We start from the raw sequence: 19,955 nt of genomic DNA, 5'->3' as shown, positions 1-19,955 counted from the left end.
TGTGCGAGCATAGCCCCGGAGCTGCCCTAAGCTCCAGCACCTCCGTCGCAGCCTGTTCCTTAAGCCTCGGGTCACCCCCAAGCCCTGTCGAGAAGGCGGGGAGCTGGCTCTCGGTGCGCCTCCAGCAGCCCCTGCACCAAACAGCGTCTCCAGGCCCGCCTCAGGCTTGCGTGGGCTGTCAGAGCCTGGCCTCTCGCTCTCCTTGCGGTGTGGTGCCGAAGAGGGACAGGCAAAGCACTGACTGGCTCCAGACACACTCTGCTTTTTACACCACAGGTGCTAAACAAGAACTATCGTTTTTTAAGAGTGTTTCACGACAATTTTCTTCCCTGGTGTAAGACATTTACTATCTCAAGTGTTGTACTTTACTTCTGTGGCTGAGTTTCAAGTAACAGGCAACTACAGAATAACCATTTTAACCTCTGAAAGCGTATGTATTTCCCACCACCCGAAAAAAAAAGGAAAAAAGAGACCCCAAGAGAGAGGCCCAAGAGAAACTTCATCCCCTCCCCCTCCTTCTAACAGCGACTTTAGGAGAGCAATTTTAAACCAATGATATTATATATATTTTACAAAATTCATCTCATTTTCTGGATAGCACTCAACCTTCCCCAGAATCAACTGCTTCTGCATCTTGCCTACTGATTCCACCCATTTGCACAGAATGACACGATTCTATACAACATGCAGCACCTGGAAACAGCGTTACAACATTCATTTTCCTTTGAGAGACCCACTTGACTGAGCACAAGAGATCAACATGATGTTCCAAAATACAATTCCAATACTAAAGGCAGCTCTTTTTCCAAACATGTAAAAACAGAATGCGCAGATGAGGCAATCATATTTGAGACACCTTTCATACAGTTGCCTTTTAATAAAAGTATCCCAGTACTTCCTTGATTATGCTTTAGAAGCAAAGTGTTTATATTTCTTCTTAGTGTTCCAGTGCCTTTATACAAAGGAAAAAAGAAAAAAATGTGATACTAAAATACCCTAAAATCTGGAATTCTTTTCTACTGTAGTTCAGATCCAAGTAAACATTACATTTTATGCAAGAATTACCTTTATTAATCTTACTTGAATTCTTCCCTCCTTCTGTTCTCCTCATAGGAAGTAAACAATGTTATCCCCTAACATACCCAGGAGAATATCTCATAATGAGAAGTTACCTGTTTGTCGTCTAAAAATCCTGATTAGCAAACAATTTTGACGACTTGCATACATCTACAAGATAATCCAAAAGGGCTGCCTAGATGTAGTTGAAATAGTTAATATTCCAAGAGAATGATTAAATCAGAACTGGACAGAGAAACCCTCATCAAGAGTCACTGAGCAAAAGACGATATATACAAGTCTGAAAAGTTCTATGCATTTCATTGACTTCTAAGTTCTCTGGGTCTTGAACAACAGCATTTACAGGCTGAACTGGTCTAGTCTTGAAACTACTAGAAACTGTTTGTATACCTATTATGCTAGTTAACTGATATTATAGAAAACAATGCATATGGTGAAATGTTGGCTACATTAAAACTAATTGTTCCGCAATTAACTTCAATGAGATGAGATTTCTTTAAGCAAAAGAACCCTTAAAGCAAGAATTGTCATAACAGGTAATTATGCTAGTCTTGCCAATAGCCTGAAAAACACCAGTAGCAGCATTTTGCATTAAAAGAGTAATAAACAGGAAGAATTTAAGGGATCTTTCTAGAAAATAATACTATTATTCAGCAACTTATTGTAACCATGTGATTCTACTTGATGTAGTAAGTGCATGCTAGCACAAGGTAACTGAACCTATCATTACAATTTACGTTGCACATGTAACTGGTGATATTTAGTCAATAATTCTTAATTATGAATATATTAAAACCAAATGTTTCCATCTTGTAACTGGCCAATACTTCCATTCCACAAAGCTCTGGTTGCTTGAGTTTAATCACTGAAGTAATTGAAAGAGAAGATGGATGCAAAGACTGCAACGGCAGCTGCTATAACCACACCTAAAATAACAAAGGAAACGCATTCAGTGAGTGGCAAGGGCAGCAGTCAAGACAAGCTAGGGTGTGGAGAGCAGGGTCACGGTGAATATTTACCACTGCTAAGCCTAAATCTAAAGCTACCATGTCAGATAATTAAATTATAAAAGTTCCACATGACATTTTTAATCAGAGCAGGATCCTTCCACCTGTAAGCATGCTCACCGTATACTTCTGTAGTACCTTGGCTGCGTCCTGCCCCCCCCAAATAATGCACTGACTCTGCACTACCACTTAGTTCTAGGAATCAGACTAGGAAAAGTAACAAAAATTTTAAGCTTTAAGAAACAAAAACTATAAAGTTTTTTCTTTAAAACTACATCTACTCTGTCTCTGTAGCACAACAGTAATCTTCCTATTAACATGCTGGTTACTGATGCAGTTGAGATGACAACACATAAAAAAAACCCCAAAGCACCTGAATGATTATATTTACTGCTACTTCTCCTTAATCTTCCAGTTAGCATGTTATAAGAATTAATAGAAAACCAAAGTTATTGCTTTGTTGACCAAAGTGTAACTGTCATTTAATATAAAAAATACACAAAAAACTCAGCAAAGAGAACCGTACTAAGTGCAGGCAGATATATGAGAGCTGGACCAAGGAGTACCAATACAGAAACTGTATCTGAAAGACGACTGTGGCTGGTGTTCCCTGAATTACCAAGGCTGACAATTAACACTCAAGCCCATATGTACTTGTCAGCTTCAGATGAAGATTAGTAAGTCACTAGCAGATTTATGGATACCTACTTGACAAAGCAACTCAACTGTGATTTGGTGGTGGTTTTTTGGGGGTCTTTTTTTTTAAGTATGGAATTATAAAAGTGGTGGCTCTCCAAAAAAGGAATAAAGCTACATAAGCCTTTTGTATTGACTTGAAGGCTAAACAAATGCAAACACTGTTTTTGTCCCAACAGTGGGCTGTGTTTTTTTCTGCCCCAGAAGCACCCTGCACCTACAATACTGAAATAGGGACTCATTTAAGAAAAGTATTGTATTAATCTCACTTGTTTGCTAATAATGCTGTGGAAGGAAACCGTACAGAAGGGGCCCATTATAGTTTCTGGATTGCAATAGCAAAAATTAGGGAAGTAACATACCCATATTTTGTTGAAGTTTCAAGAGCAATGTTGCTTTTGTCAGTTGTTTCTGTTGTGTCTCATCCACATTGTCAGTAACTGGACAAATATCAACTGCATGGAAAGCAAATGAAGAAATAAATACCACGTGAAAAGCTAACAGTTGTGTTTCACATTTGAATTAATACAAAGGGTCAAGAACTTTGGATCGACTTTATAAAATAGATTTATGGCAGAAAAAACCAGCTTATTGCAGTAGAAATCATACAGTAGGAACAGCATAGTACTAAACTATTCTGTGTGTCTGGAAGAGTAAAAATAAAGAGAAAAATACATTTGGGAAGCAGTCTCTCTTCCAAAACTCATTTTCCACATCCTACTTCGAGAGTAACGTATCTACCCCCTTTTACATAACTTGGGGAGAATTTGAGTACTGTGAGAGGGAACAACCAAAACGAACCAGGACTTGCCCAGGAGCCGGCACCTCCAGAGAGGATGCCTTCAACACTAGAGCAAGGGGAAGCACAGCGTCCAGCATACAAGAAGGGCTTCTGCAGGTACATAGCAAACAAAAGACAGACTAGGGACAACATGGGCCCTCTCCGGAAGCTATTGGGAGAACTGGCTACTCTGGATTTGGAGAAGGCTGAGGTTCTCAATGACTTCTTTGCCTCAGTCTTCACTGGCAAATGCTCTAACCATACCATCCAAGTCTTGGAAGGCAGATTCAGGGACTGTGAGAATGAAGACCTTAGGCCCACTGTAGGAGAGGATCAGGATCGAGACCATCTTAGGAACCTGAACAAGTCCATGGGACCTGAAGAAATCCATCCACGGGTCCTGAAGGAGCTGGTGAATTAAGTTGTTAAGCAACTGTCCATCATATTTGAAAAATCATGCAGTCAGGTCAAGTTCCTGATGACTGGAAGAAGGGAAATATAACCCCCATTTTCAAGAAGGGGAAAATGAAAGATCCAGGGAACTACAGACCAGTCAGTCTCACCTCTGTTCCTTGCAAAATCTTGGAGCATTCTCTTGGAAAGCATGCTGAGGCACATGAAAAACAGCGAGGTGGTTGGTGACAGCCAGCATGGCTCTACTAAGGGGAAATCCTGTCTGACCAATTTGGTGGCCTTCTTTCTATGATGGGCCTACAGAACTGATGGATAGAGCCAAAGCAGTTGATGTCATCTACCTGGACTTGTGCAAAGCATTTGACACTGTTCCGCATGACATCCTTGTCTCTAAGCTGGAGAGACATCAATTTGCTGGATGGACCACTCGGTGTGTAAGGAATTGGCTGGATGGCTGCATGCAAAGAGTTGTAGCCAACAGCTCAATGTCCAAGTGGAGACAGGTAACAAATGGTGTCCCTCAGCGATCGGTGTTGGGACCTGTCTTGTTCAACATCTTTGTCGGTGACATGCACAGTGAGACTGATGTGCCCTCAGCAAGTTTGCCGACAACATCAAGCTGTGTGGCTCGGTTGATACGCTGGAGGGAAGGGATGCCATCCAGAGGGACGTGGACATGCTTGTGAGGTGGGCCAATGCCAACCTTATGAAGTTCAACAAAGCCAAGTGCAAGGTCCTACACCTGGGTCGGGGCAATCCAAGCCACAGCTACAGGTTGGGCGGAGAAGAGACTCAAAGCAGCCCTATGGAGAAAGACTTGGGGTTGTCGGTCAATGAGAAACAAAATATGCCAACTGTGTGCACTTGCAGCCCAGAAAGCCAGCCATATCCTGGGCTGCATCAAAAGAAGTGTGACCAGCAGGCCGAAGGAGGTGATCCTGCCCCTCTACTCTGCTCTTGTGAGACCTCACTTGGAGTATTGTGTAGTTCTGGTGTCCTCAACATAAAAAGGACATCAAAATCTTGGAGCAAGTCCAGAGGAGGGTGATGAGGACGATTAGAGGACTGGAGCACCTCCCATATGAAGACAGGCTGAGAAAGTTGGGGCTGTTCAACCTGGAGAAGAGTGCATGGAGACCTCAGAGCAGCCTTCCCATGTCTGAAGGGGACCTACAGATGCCAGAGAGAGACTCTTCGTCCAGGACTGTAGCAACAGGATAAGGGGTAGTGGGTTTAAACTTAAACAGGGGAAGTTTAAGTTAGATATAAGGAAGAAGTTCTTTACAGTGAGGGTGGTGAGGCACTGGAATGGGTTGCCCAAGAAAGTTGTTACTGCTTCATCCCTGATGGTGTTCAAGGCCAGGTTGGATGGAGTCCTGGGTGATATGGATCAGTGTGTGGTGTTCCTGCCCATGGCAGGGGGGTTGGAACTAGATGATCTTAAGGTCCTTTCCAACCCTAACTATTCTATGGTTCTAACCATTAACGAACTTCCAAGATCAAAGTTTTCCCTTCAAAGCCGGAGTTCAGCCACATACAAAACCCACTGCCACTACAATAGTGAGCCCAGAGTAATGTCCCCTGTTGGTGATCCCTAAAAATACACTTTCAGAGCAGGCAGAGAAGACACATTCCCCTTTGGAAGTTATTAAATCCTTAGACTGCTCAGCCAAGATGTGAGACAGCTTGACTATTTCAAGACTGATGTATTCCAACCCAATCTATTTCCTTTCCAAAGATTTCCCTAATCATTTGGTTATATCCAACTTGTTAGAGAGCGGGAAGAAGGAAATTAATCTTGAGTCCTCTCACTGAACTTGTTCATCTGTCCCACAGAGAACAAGCATGCTTTCAACTGTACAGTTCAGTGATTCTTGAGAGTGGTGGACCAGAGGTCATCAATATGCATTCTTGTTCCGATGACGGTCTGCTAAGGCATCACTTAGTGTCAAAAATTCTGATTACAATTCAGTAGCTACTATTGCAGACATCTTCTGTACAACTAAACAGTAAGACAAAGTGTTGTGTTATTGCTGTGAGATCTGTATGTCTTCGGAAGGAATAGAACAGGCATGATTAAGTAAGAAAAAAGCCTAACAGATTGTTCTTGTTCAGAAGAAGAATAAAAAAACCACAGCAGTACCCGATATCAAGTTTTAGCAGTCCATGGAATAATCATATAAATAAAAACTGATCTCCCATTTCCAAAGTGGGGTTTGTCAATCATCTATTTTGGACCTGTCTTTAGCCATTTTTATCCCTGAACCTACTGACTTTGTATAGGATGTACTGCAGCAGAGCAATTAATAACTGTCTGAATCAAAATATAACAGCATACCGAGATATATATACACATGCGTACACTAACTCCCCCATAGCAGGGGGGTTGGAACTAGATGATTTTTAAGGTCCCTTCCAACCCAAACCATTCTATGATTTTGTGATTAAGCATAAACATTACTTTGATATCTCTCTGCAACCTGTACATGCGTGTAAAAATAAAAATAAGGACACAACATTTCAATACAATGGGTGCTTTTTTGAAAAGAAGTTATCAGGTATCTCTCAAGCGCACTGGTCCACAATGAGGCCATAGTTTCAACTTATTTTTAATGTGCAAAGGAAAAAACACACCCTCATCTGCCTAAAATATGAGCAGAAATCTTCAACTAGAGTGAAGAAATTATTAACTATTGCAAGATAGTTTTAACCCGCACAGTAAGAGCGCCACATTCTCTCCAAACTACAATAGTTTTCAATTCCCTAAAATAACGTACCATTTTTAGAGAAGCTGACCACATTTCTTGGGTCACCTTTGAAATCTAGATCCAGCAGTTTCTTTCTGCTCTAGTTTTGTTGAACAAGTAGGATAGTTTGTGCCCTCTAACTTTATGTTTCTTTGCACCTTCATAATAACTGTTGCACTTTTCAGAAGATAACTTTTGAAGCTGCACATCAAGACAGCAGTACTCAGTTGCTCAGGGAGGTAAAAAAAAAAGAAAGAGGAAAAAGAAAGAAACATCCTAAAGCTGCTTAGTTGCCAAAGGCATTTATGCTACTAAGATATGGAAGACTTGCATGTTAACTGTAGTGTAAATCACAGACAGAGTTTTCAAAAGCAGATGCTTTCTAATGCCAATTAGATGAATTCTTAATTTTTCATTAATTCTTCAATTTGCTAACAAAGATGAGGAAGTTTACCACTACTGAAGTCTTAATTATGTTTATTCACTCAGAGTATTTAACATTTCACCCTCACCCCCTGCACCAAGGAGGAGCAGGGATTTAGTAAAGCCAATCATAAATGCAGAACTTTCAATTGCTTGTAGTAAAGCACTAAATATCTTGAAACTACACTGTTTGGACTACTTTTATCTTTTAATTATAAACAGGTCAGTTTTTACATTCTATTTTCTATGTAAGAATTTTAAAGCATGACCCAGTAGTGACCTCACTGGAGAGCTGTATGAGGAATAGAAAGAATAAAACTATACAGACAGCAGCAGGGGCCGGACTAAGCACATAAACCTGACCTTCTCAAAATACTTTTATTTCACACATTTTGACTAAAAATTGTAAAAAATAAATCTTTGCTATACTGATTATTTCATCTTCTTCTCAAGTGCATATTTCAAAGAGCAACTACAAAAACATGAATTATTTCAAAAGCTTGCTCATGTTCTGGAGTTTTAATTCTTTTTATCAACAAACTTTCCAGGAATTTCACTATTGATAGCATTTGCAGTTAAGTCAAGGTTGGTGCCTAAGACCACAGGAATCATGATACAAAGATAAAGGCTGATGTCAAAATTCGTTACCCACCATTACTAGATATTGACTATTTATTAATAAAGATAGAGCTAAGCTTTGAGAGACAACAAATGCTACACAAAGTGGAATGATATCGAACAGTGTTGTGCTGATAGCATTATTACTATCATCACAATTAGCAGAACCCATTCTGTGGATATACTTTGTGGTTGTCACTGGGACAAGGGCAGCGTCTCATTTTTTCCCAAAATCATTGTTCTATGCTTTTCCCTCTCCTCTGCTACGCGCTTACCCTAATTTGCCCTTTTTTCCCCCACACATCTAAGTCACTAACCAGCAAGCTACAAGAACACAGAAGCACATTTTACAGACGTAATTTTACATGTATTAGTGGCATCAAATCTTTGAGGCACTGCTGTAAGTCTAATCACATTTTCTTCCTAGCTTCAGATCATACATCCTTACATCAGCAATAAAGCTAAACCGAATCATCTTCTCCCTCCCAAGCTTATCTCTGCTGCTGCTACAATATTAATTTACTTCCCTGAGTTACACTAATTCCTTAAATCTCAGTAATAATTAGCTTTAAGATTATTAAAGTTACTCTTATAATTCAAGGCAGATTTTTATTGGCCTTCCTGTTTTTCTTGAGGTTCTTGAGCTGTGTTCATCTTTTACTTCTCAAGATAATGAGTCAGATTAACAGCTAACAGGTTTAGTTAAAGCCAGGGGAAAACTGATTAATTTAGAAGGACATAAGAATTTATGGTTAGCTCTGAAATCAAGAAAATAAAAAAAAACAACTGAACAAGTAGGTGAAGCAGAGTATCAGGAATCGCAGTTCACTCTTCACAGCAAGCTTATGGCTACATTTCTCATTTTTTGTCCCTAAATATCAACACCAAAAAGTGATCACACTTTGTATCTGAAAATTAATGTTATTTTTTTCTTTTAAATTATAAAACTGTAACTGCTGTTCATGTTGATGGGAATAAAAAAGGGCAGAAATCTCTTCCATATATTATTAGATGCATTTCAATTACAGATTTGACTCCTACATTGAAACTGAAGTCACATGGGGGAAAAAAATAAAAAAAAATAAAATAAAAAAAGAAGCACAACAGGAAATTATATAAACAAATATTCAGGAAAAGGAAGTCAGTAACTAGATTATAGCAAAATACCTCTATTTAAGGAATATAACAGTATCATAATCAGATCATAAACTTATACAAAAATTCAGTAGAAAAATAAAAGCATTCTCAATTTTCTTTCCAGTTCTGGTGAATCACAAAAATTCAGTTTGGGCATTTGATACATAAATTAAAACACTCAGAACAAAGAATGGTACTTTGTATTTTTGAAAAAGTTTTAGCATGAGAACTTCCTGAAAGACATATTAGACTATATGTATTTTTTGCTAATAGAATTTTTAAAGTATTTTTTAACTGTTCAGTGAAAAAACAGTATTTTTGACTAAACCACTCAACTTCTAACTTATTCTAAGTAGTATAAGAGTTACTCAGCTCTACAAATATTGAACTACTGAAAAAGTAACCAGAATATAAAGCTTTACAAGTGTTTCTTACAGTTTACTTGCCAATATAGAAACACTTCTTAATTCCTTTGCAGAATAAAGTGAGCAAACCTTGTTTGACCATATATTCATATATCTACTGCACTTCATGAGCTGCAATCATGGTTGGACAGATAATGCAGTGAAAGAGCAAAATATCTGAGAGGAGAAAGAGAGGTCTTTTAGAAGCCAATCACAAAAACTAAAAAAACCCTTATCATTTTTCACAAATATATTTAAACTGTAATCTGAAAGATCATAAGGTTGATATAAACCTTTAGAGCTTGATAAGAAGTAAGCAAACTTTAAGCATATCAATATCTGGATAAAACTGGCCTATGTCACTAGTCAACATTTCATCATCCATGATGCAGTCTATCCTGGTTCTCAGATACTATATTTACCTGTGTTAATTTCCTCTGCTATATTGATATCTTCAGCTTGCACAGATTGATCCAACATTTCAACAAAACGTTCCTGAATTTCTCCAGTAGCCTCCTCACCAAACCTATAATCACTGAGCATCACACTGGATCCAGCAATAGGGACAAACAGTCTTTGAGGTAAGACATGATATTCCCTCTCAAAATCTAAAAGAAAAGGGAAAAAATACCATCCAAATAAAAGCTCAAGGTTTCCATAGTTCATGCATGGCTTGTTTAGTTGTTACTGTTTCATGAAAGTTTGGGTGCTATTATATTGATTTATGCTCTTACATTAGTCTCTCCAGAAATACCCGAGACCTCCAAAACAGACCATAAAATATTAAACAGATCTTTTTTTAAGTTTAGAACAACTAGCAAGAGAACTCTGGGAAAGGCTGCAGGTAAAACTGTACACAGAACAGCATATGATTTCAACACCATAAAGAATTGCAAGTACTTGGCTACTATGTGACATACTTAAAGCCACAAAGTACAGGTGCCACCTAAAGAGAAAACTGAAAACTGCATGCAAATGAAAAGTTTAGATTATGCAGTTTGCATAAAGTTGGCTAACACCAAACAAATCATGTTATCCTAAACTAAGTAGTAACTCTGAACATAAGGAATAAGGAATCATTTTTCCTTGCACAGTCTGTTTTGATTTCTATTTTTAATAAAATCTCTTCCAAAAATAGTATCTTTTAAAAGGCCTTCCTTTATATAAGATCTTCAAATTTATATTTCAATTAACTAGTAATATTTGGTTTAAAACCAAACAAAAACCCCCCACAAATAAACAAAAAACCCCAACAAAACCACAGGAAGATAACTTGATACCATTACACTAACTAAAAGAAGTTTAAAGAATCGCCTAGCATGAGCTAGGAGATCCGGTCTCAGCATATACCCCCTTAGTTTTTAGCATAATCACAACAGGAAGTTTTATTTTCATTAGATCAATTTGCATTGCATTTTTGCCACTGCATAGTGCTCTCTTAAATTCAAGCTAATGCAATACAGTAATTATTCCTAGTGCTGAAATAAGATCTACTTATTTAAAAGACACAAAGCCTGTAAAATAGTACTTGATGAAAAGTAGTAAGTTCAGGGGGCAGAGATGACACAAATTTTGTATTTGTATAGTTAGTGAAAAAAAAAAAAATAAATCAGGATACTTGTTCACATCTTAATCACCATGTACAATGGCATTTTTTATTTAATGGAGATGAACTATTGAACTTCAGAGCTCACGTTCACTAGCAGTTGTAACATAGGTAATATGAAAACATGGAAGACTATGTCCAACTGGTTCTTTTGATCATACAAAGGTTTAGCATACTTCAATATTAATAGGAATACAATGCGGGGGGGGGGGGGGAGATTAAAATGTGCAAGTTACAGTTAGAATTTCAGTGACAGGAGTTTCAACCTGAATTTAAAATAAATAAATAAATAATTCCAAGTAGTGAGAAAGATACTGAAATTGCATTTTGTGGTCATGACACCTGAATACAAAGTTGGTGTGAAAGCTGCAGTTCCAAAGAACATATCTGAACTTGACTTAAATTCTCCAGATTTAAGAAAAAGTCAAGGCTGACAAACAGAAATTGTGCTATTTGCTTGTTATACAGCTCTAACTATCTGGGACTTAAGTATACCAGCAGAATTTTCTGCAATAACCAAAATTCGCTGCAATGGTAAGCCACTGGGTTTTTTTTGGTGGGGTATTTTTGTTTGCTTGTTGGGTTTTATAATTCATACCTTTTTTGTGAGGTCCTTCACTTATAATCAGATCTTCAAATAATATTTCACACCTATCACTCAATGTGTTTATTATGTCTCTTTTCAAAGCCTGTAAGGACAAAGTGAAAACATCAGTAATACAAGCCATGTTGAAAAAATAACCACGCTAACCCATGTTGAAAGAATATTTTTTCCCAGAAAATAAAGAGAATTCTTAGAAGATCAATAAAGAGGAAGCCAACATCAAAAGAATTAAAATAAAAAAAGAAAACAATAAAACAAAAATGAAAAGCTGAAGAAATTTTTAGTATTGTTATGATAAAAATTGGCAACTTCTAAACATGACCATTAAAATCAAACAAAAATAATCACAAGGCATTGACTTGGGGAAATCACCCATTGACAAGGGGGAAAAATATCACTGAACAAGTAATATGTATTTTCCCCTCCACACTTAGAAAAATATATTCTGCAACCTTTTTTTGATTTTAAGAAAATTCTTCAAAGCCTAATCACTTTGACAAGTTTGTGCAAAGATTCACCAGAGAACAGCCTTAGGAGACAGGACATACCTGCTAGAAGTAAAAAAGGAACTGAATCCGCAACATAGCACACAGATGGTTTCTAAAATAATCCCTGTGTTCAAGGGGATGAACATTTTGACCCCAGTTTAGACCATGTCATTTTGGCAAAGAAAAAACATATGACAAATTTCATGTATTTCAGAAAAACATTTCTGATGAACTAATAACCTTTTCATTACCTGAATAGCTTCTTTAACTTTTGGCTTGTTGTTATGTATGTAGGCTCTGCATTTCACAGCACCTTTGAGATTTATGGAACCACTGCAGACCTGGACTGTAGCTGTTGATCTATGACTTGAACCCTGGGACTGAAAAATAAACATGTTTCAGTTTTATCTTGTTACCAAGGTACTTGTAGAAAAAGTAGCAAAAAAAAAAAAAAAAAAAAAAAGAACTAGGAAATTAATAGCATAGAATCAGAAATTAATAGCATAGAATTATGGAATGGTTAGGGTTGGAATGGACCTTAAGATTATCTAGTTCCAACCTCCCCTGCCATGGGCAGGGACACCTCGCCCTAGACCGTGTTGCCCAAAGCCCTGTCCAACCTGTCCTTGAACACTGCCAGGGATGGCGCATTCACCACTTCTTTGTACAACCTGTTCCAGTGCCTCACCACCCTCACAGTAAAGAACTTCTTCCTTATATCTAACCTGAACTTTCCCTGTTTAAGCTTGAACCCATCACCCTGTGTCCTGTCGCTACAGTCCCTGATGAAGAGTCCCTCTCCAGCACCCTTATAGGACCCCTTCAGATACTGGAAAGCTGCTAGCATATCTTAAGATGTTTACATATAAGTCGTTTTCCCTTATAATTTATAGGGTTTGGGGGTTTTTTTTGTTAGGTAAGACTGAAAATATTTCACTTTGTCCATCATGGAAAATTTATCTACTTTTCCAGTCGTTCAATTTCTTGCAATTTAAATACTTGTGTCTGTAAGACTTCTAAAACTTTCCAGGCAAGTGGCTTGTGGTTTATATTAGTACTGCAATCTAGAAATCTTTCTAAGATTATCTTTTTATAAACAATGAAGTTTGTATGTCAATATATAGTCAGCATAACCTACGGTATCTTAAGAGTCATCCCATCAGTCTTACAAATGTGGTCACATTTACAACTGTGTCAAACTATTGCCTAGAAATAGTTGACCTAATTACCAAAATGACAAGTGTGTTGTATGAAGCACTCTAAAACAACACCCGGAAACACAAAGACGCATAACTTCCATGTGAACTGCATAAACTACTTCTGCCAAAATAAAAAGCTTTCCTTTCACTGAGGCAATCTGCCATAGGAACAACTTAACAAAAGAAGCTGAGATACTCATCAAATATTTAAAATAGCATTTTAGACATTTCTGAAAGTTTTTCCTAAATATAATTTTAGAGAATGCAGGAACTACCTGAAAAAATAGGATGGCCTGTGCTGCGCAAGCAGCCTACAAAACAGTGTCTGGACACATTTGGACTTTAGGACTTAGGCTGGGACACCTAATTCAGGGTTCAAGTCATCATAAGCTATGGTAGAGAGAGGAAACTCCTGAGAGACCTAACAGCTCCAGATTATGATTCGGCTCACAGGATCTTTATCTTAATTCAGAACTAGTGATAGAACTTTTGACAAAAGCATTCAAGTAAATGTCCATCGCTAGTCATGGCAAGTTGAAGAGGGCAATTCTGTACTTCAGAATGATGAAAAGTCACCTTAAAATTAATGTATGCAGGAATCCTACCATTAAATTAATTCATTTGCAGGACTTCATTTCTATAACGAGTTTTTCAAATTTTCCTTGCAGCTGTACTATGCAATTCTTAGACAATGTGGTTATCACACAAGAATTTCTAAAGACACAAAATATGCAGATCTGTCCACAGTTTCACAGTCAATATCCATGGGGGAAGTCCAAAGTCTTAGGATCAAGTAAGCTGTATTTCTAGACAGTAACTCAGAATGTTATTTTACTTTTTTATTCTATTTTATGAGTTAACAGCAAGCCTATATTTTACAAACCACTAAATACTTACCAGCTGTGTCAGGACTTGGACACCAGAAAACTGAGTGCTGGACTGAGTATTTCCTCTTGACTTTTTCTGAGGGGAAAAAAATTATTTGTGTCATGAAGCAGGGGGAAAAAAAAAAAACCTCCCTGAATTAAAGTCTCCTCACCATGGCATAAAATGGGCCTTTGTTTATAGCTTTTAAGAGAAAAAATGGCACATAGAAAACAGCAATGAGAATATGGTGCTTCCACTACTTGTTAAACATTTAGACATATATAACTCTTAGAAATCTCATCACCTGCATTCATACCTTACTCATGTTCTTTAATTAGGAGACAGCACATAGAAACATTTTTAGTCAGACTTCACATGTAATTATAGTGTTCATATTGCCAGAGGAAGAAGAGGCAATCTGCAGCAATGAAGATGGACCACAAGCAGTCCTGCATATTAGTTACCTGAAACAGGCCAATTAGATCAATAAATATTGTACAGAAGACGACCCAGTCAATGCTTTATCGCACTGGAGGTTCTAACTACCCATCTATTAGATTTCAGTTCTTCATTGTTTGTTACTCACCTGCCCCTCCAGTAGTTCTGCATCATAGTCTTTAACTTGTCCATTGATCAGAAAAACACTGTCTTCTACCTGTTTTGCCCATCGATTTAATCCATTCTTTAAAAAAGAGTGAAAACACAAAACTCTTTCAAAGAGGAAAAAAATTCACAAAAATTGGATAGTATCATGCTGAAAATGATAGAAATACGCGTTTCAACAGTTACACTGACAGAGTTTTAAAGTGTCTGAAAAATCTGTCTATATATTTTTCCAAAGCTAAATCTTAAAACCAATATATTCAGAATACATCCATCAAGAAACAAGCATTTCAAAATATTGAAGTGATTTGATTGTTTTGAAGAGAGTTATCCAGCCTACGGAAAGTCATATTAAAAGTGCCTCATAGCCCTGTTCTAATTGGATGTAACCTTTCACTAAGTGAAGCAGAAGAGACTGTAGTTGGAACACTCATAACAATTGTTAAACAATTTTGAACAAAGGAAACTGGCAAAACTAAGCATAGCAGAGGAAAAGCTATCCGCATTTTTTTATACTATGAATGCTTCACAGTAACCTCAGAGGAGTAACTGCCAAACATTTTCTGCTGATTAGTCCAAATCTTCTACTCACCCTATTAAAATCTTTCCCTCTCATTTAATTTTCAACAGAAAAAGTAGTGCAGAGACCAACTACAAAACTGGTGCAGCCAGTTAAGTTACCTTGATATTCTTTTCCAAGTCATGGTTTGGTGAAGTAGCAAGAAGTGGAATGTGAATATTAACATTTACTGTGCAGTCCAAAGCTAACCAGGAAGCAGACAAAGCACTCTGATATTTCCAATCTGCTGGTTTAGCTGAACTCTAAGAGCAGAAAAAAAAACAATAAAACATCTCTAAAGACCACCGTATAACTCAAATGGAGATTTTTTTTTTTTATATTTTTTTTTATTTTTTTTTAACATTACTTGTCACGCATTCGAAGCTGTGTATGACATGCAGGATGACTAACTTACCTTTGGATCTTGTACATCATAGGTTCGGCAAACTACTCTTTGCTACTTAAAGAAAAAGATCCAGTGAAAAGCAATAAACAGAATAAAAACAATTCACAACTAACTTTGTCCTTTACTTCTTTGTTGAGCTTATTTATGCTCTGAAGAAAGTTTTCATCTTTCACGAGTGTAAAAAAGTGCAAAAACCTTTGACTGTGAACTCCAACTACCACAGTGATGCTGTCCCATGTCTTACAAATATATTAAGATCAGTATGTATTCACATGGAGAAACACCTCTCTAAGGAAAAAACTTGCTTACTCTCTTTATATTATTATCAATAGACCCAGCATTCTTCTGCAGCACTAGTACAGATCCCACATGCCCCTTACTTCCCAACTTCCATGTAAATATCATTGGTAATTGCAAGGTCAAGCAGCTTTACAGTATTTTAGATGTTTTCTTCAATTTATGCAAATCAGAACTGTCTGGGGAAGGCATAATTTGATGACACCACACAGACAAACTTAACAAGAGGAAATAATGGAAATTTTGCAAGGATAAAAGGGTCAATAGTCTTACTCATGGCTAATCAGAAAACTTCACGATTTTAACATACTCATTTATGCCTGTCTGAATTCAAACAACTTCCTTCTCCTAATTTATCATTTATACAGAAAAGAAGTTGGGAGTAGCAGTCTCCATCAATAAAGCTTGCTCATAAAGGATACTTTTTTGTAGCAGAACAGATTTGAAGAGCTGCTCTCTCTGAGACTTCTTCCTCAGCAGGTTTCCAGAGCCTTCTTTTAGTCAAGGACTTTTCCACTGAGAAGATTAGCTAAAGATGAAAAAAGTATAGATGTTTCATAAAAATAATGCATTATGCATATAATTATAATAGACTTGTACTAAAGTTCTAAGTCCAAGTGATAACATAATTATGTATAAATGGGAAATACAGCTTACAGGTCAGCAAAATGTCATGTTAAAAGATGATTCTACAAAGATGCATAGGCAACTATTCAAAAGTGAGTTCCTTGTGAAATCTTAATCAGCCTCCTTATAAACCAAACAACACACATTCACATACTCACCTTGTATGCATTTCTCAAAAATGTTACAGCTTTATGCCTGTCACCTGAGTATCGGAAAAGACAGCTGTACTAAATAGCTACTAATTAAAATAGTTCAGCAATCACTGATCACCTGAACACAGTTCACCTTTTTCTGTTGACTACTAGTTTCAGTAATCACAACTGAGATGCAATTGCATTGCACTGCTAAAACTGACTCTTAGACCTTAGCCTTCAAAACCTGCTGTTTAAATTATGTATCATGTTTATTTATGAAAATGACATATACCTACAGAACAGAAACTAAACATGGCACTAGATGCCCCAATACTGTAACAAAAATGCATTTTTAAGTCTATCAGGCAGCAGCATGTTCTGATTAGTTTTTAAATATAACTGTACACACGTAAGTCAAAGACCACTAGTTCTATACAAGATACTGTTTTTAAAGAAATTGGCTATAGATCTTTCACTATTGTAAGCATCTCTAATGTGAACAATTCATTCAGACAAAACCAATAAAAGATAACATGGTACCATTACTAACAACTGTGCCACAAGGATTTAGCTTAATATAAATCTTGAAGATGTTTTCCTTACTTTCAGTAAATACAGTAAGATTTGCTATTACATTAACAAGCATCACAAGAAATGGAAAGCTAGCAAACACAAGCTGCGGTACAGTCCTATAGGACAGTGATTTCTGAGCTTTCTGTCTCAAAACCATACATCAAGCCAGAACATTTGTGCTTTTAGAAATAAAGCAACAAAGTAGTCATATACACTCCAGTCGATGATAGAAAATTACTCAACTACACAACTAAAGATATTCCTGTTTTTCCACCAGGAAGTCTACTTACCTTGCGCAAAGCATTTTGACTATCTTTTGACAGTTCTGGACTTGTAATAATAAATACACCAAGAATGAGTAAGCCTCCAGGAAGCATTCTAGAAACCTTTAACATAAAAATGAACATTTGTTAATAGGAATCAGAAACCTACCAACCACGCAACTTGATATATAACAGATTTCTAATGAGACGTGTATGCATTGAGAGCAGAAATTAAATAAGCAAGGCTGGTTTTCACTTATAGGTTCCTCTGAAATGTAGGAACACATCTCACAAATTTTTTTTCTCGCTTCAGTCCTATCGAGTCTCTGTTTCATAATAAACTTTGAAAACAATACAGGTATTTTGGTTTAAAATATCTGTGTCCAGGATGGCTAGGCACTTTCAGAAAAAAACCTGTGGTTACATAAGTGATGAGATAGTTTTTGTCAATCTTATTTCCCTTCTGTTCCTCCCACCCCCTTCTTTAACTCATACTGTGCTACCTGACTGGCGTGTGTAGTTATCCATTCTTCATCAACAGATGCCAAATTTGAAGGATTAATATCTTCCTTCTGCTCTTCCTTTGGAGGCGTTCGAACAGCCCGAATTACGTAGTCTTTTTGCACAGAACACTTCCATAAACATCAATATAAACAAATACACCATGAGGTTGATATAAAGTGAGAATATACTTCATAGTAACTATATGGGCTGCTTTACACTAGGTATTGTTAAAGTCTATAGTAATCTGTTACTAAAATAGTTCCTTCATAATTCTTTTTTTTGCCTTTGCCTTAAATCCTTGTTTAGTGACAAGTTTTATGTATGATTTTAATTTCTGTGTGTCATATCTTTCACAAAACTTTTAAAAGACTTGAGTAGTTGGTTGACACTGCAAACCCTTTACAGAAGTCCCTTCTGGTCATATTACCACCCTCCTGCATTATACAAGCTCAGTGTGATGTTAATAGACTTATCACAGATGATTAAGGCCAAGGGGGGGTTCTCCTATTAATAGGAATGAATGGAACAGACTTCAAATATTACACACTTACCTGCCCTATTAACAGGCCAGTGACATAAGGCTGTACTTTTGTGCTGAGGTTTGAAAGATACTGACCAATAGCTTCCTCAACAAAGTAAGTTCTACCCATTGCTGCAGGTTTAGGACTAAGTTCTGTAGTTTCAACCTACAAAGCAAATAATGTACAAAGTCAAAGAAAGTATATATACTACACATAGTTACATGAAAATAAAGATTCTGAATAGATTAATAGTTTTATCTGTCAACAAAGGTCAGTTAAGTAGCTTCATTATTTGCAAGTTTGGCTTTTTTCTTTTTTTTAAAAAAAGCATAAATCTCTATAATAAAGGAAGAAGTATGCAGCCCTTATTTGAAAGAAAACTATTTTAAGTACCTGCCACCGGAATGATACAGCAAATTGTGCAACTAAATGCTAGAAAAACACAGAATTCTAGAATTGTTTAGGTTGGAAAAGATCCTCAAGATCACCAAGTCCATCCAACCATAAACCTAACACTGCCAAGTCCACCACTGAACCATGTCCCTAAGTGCCACATCCACACTTCTTCTAAATACCTCCAGGGATGGTGAGTCCATCACTTCCTTGGGCAGCCTGTTCCAATGCTTGACAACCCTTTTGGTCAAAAAATTTTTCCTACCATCCAACCTAAACCTCCCCTGGTGCAATGTGAGGCCATCACCTCTTGTCCTATTGATTGTTACTTGGAGAAGAGACCAACCCCCACCTCACTACAATCCTTATTTCAGGTAGCTGTAAAGAGTGATAAGGTACCCCCAAGCCTCCTTTTCTCCAGGTTAAACAACCCCAGTTTCCTCAGCCACCCTTCATATGACTTGTGCTCCAGACCTTCACCAGCCACACTATCTTTCTTTGGACACACTCCAGCACCTCAGGGTCTTTCTTGCAGTGAGGGACCCAAACCCACAGTACTTAAGGTGCAGAGTATCTCAAAGCAACAATTTCTTGCTGTGTCATGTTTCATTTGAACCCAGAATGTAAAGTGTGCATTTTTCCATTCATATTTCTCTTTGAAGGACTTGCTAAATTCCACACTTGTACTTAATTATGCCATGCTCAATTTTCAGAATTTCCAATTCTTAAGGCGTTATTAGTACGGCATCTGCGGACTATGCGAAAGGCCATCTTTACAGCCCCTCAGCAGCCATATGAATCCAGGACACAAGGACCACTACAGACATTACTCCCTTCCATGCAGACCTATTTTGAGAACTGCTTCATGCATCGAGGACTTTCTCAAGAAAAATTAAGTACAAAATCTGAAGCCAAACAGTGAGCAAGCAAAGGGCATGCTGAGTCTCCGCGGAAGGCGCCTGATGGAGAAAGCTGCACAAGGGATGGTGGAGCTGAAGCTCTGGACC

The 19,955-nt window shown here is 37.4% G+C and overlaps 1 protein-coding gene across 1 annotated transcript; it reads right to left on the bottom strand.

The window, feature by feature from the left end:
* Positions 1 to 1,935: 1,935 nt before the first annotated feature.
* LOC104400003 (chromosome unknown open reading frame, human C1orf27) lies at positions 1,936 to 18,714 on the bottom strand. The gene is made up of 13 exons (XM_010014430.1): positions 18,586 to 18,714; positions 18,034 to 18,162; positions 17,558 to 17,653; positions 16,356 to 16,462; positions 15,646 to 15,682; positions 15,353 to 15,493; positions 14,655 to 14,750; positions 14,099 to 14,164; positions 12,254 to 12,382; positions 11,509 to 11,599; positions 9,727 to 9,912; positions 3,143 to 3,235; positions 1,936 to 2,003 (listed from the first exon to the last, which is right to left on the bottom strand). The coding sequence occupies exons 1-13, from the start codon at positions 18,682 to 18,684 to the stop codon at positions 1,936 to 1,938; spliced, it is 1,338 nt and encodes a 445-aa protein (XP_010012732.1). The 5' UTR covers positions 18,685 to 18,714.
* Between the last annotated feature and the right edge of the window lie 1,241 nt (positions 18,715 to 19,955).

The sequence above is a fragment of the Nestor notabilis genome, unplaced genomic scaffold (genome assembly GCF_000696875.1).
Source record: "Nestor notabilis isolate BGI_N333 unplaced genomic scaffold, ASM69687v1 scaffold2500, whole genome shotgun sequence".
Lineage (NCBI taxonomy): Eukaryota > Metazoa > Chordata > Aves > Psittaciformes > Psittacidae > Nestor > Nestor notabilis.
The sequence above is the reverse complement of the archived record's forward strand: the minus strand, read 5'-3'. Positions and strand labels throughout refer to the sequence as shown.

Bases quoted from the DNA above. Each gene is read 5' to 3' on its own strand.
- LOC104400003 (XM_010014430.1), bottom strand. From the start codon at position 18,684: ATGGGTAGAACTTACTTTGTTGAGGAAGCTATTGGTCAGTATCTTTCA. The intron at 16,463-17,557 runs GTAAGTAGACTT...TTTCATCTTTAG, and splicing joins GTCAAAATGCTTTGCGCAAG to CTAATCTTCTCAGTGGAAAA. The intron at 2,004-3,142 runs GTATGTTACTTC...TTGTTATTTTAG, and splicing joins GAAACTTCAACAAAATATGG to GTGTGGTTATAGCAGCTGCC.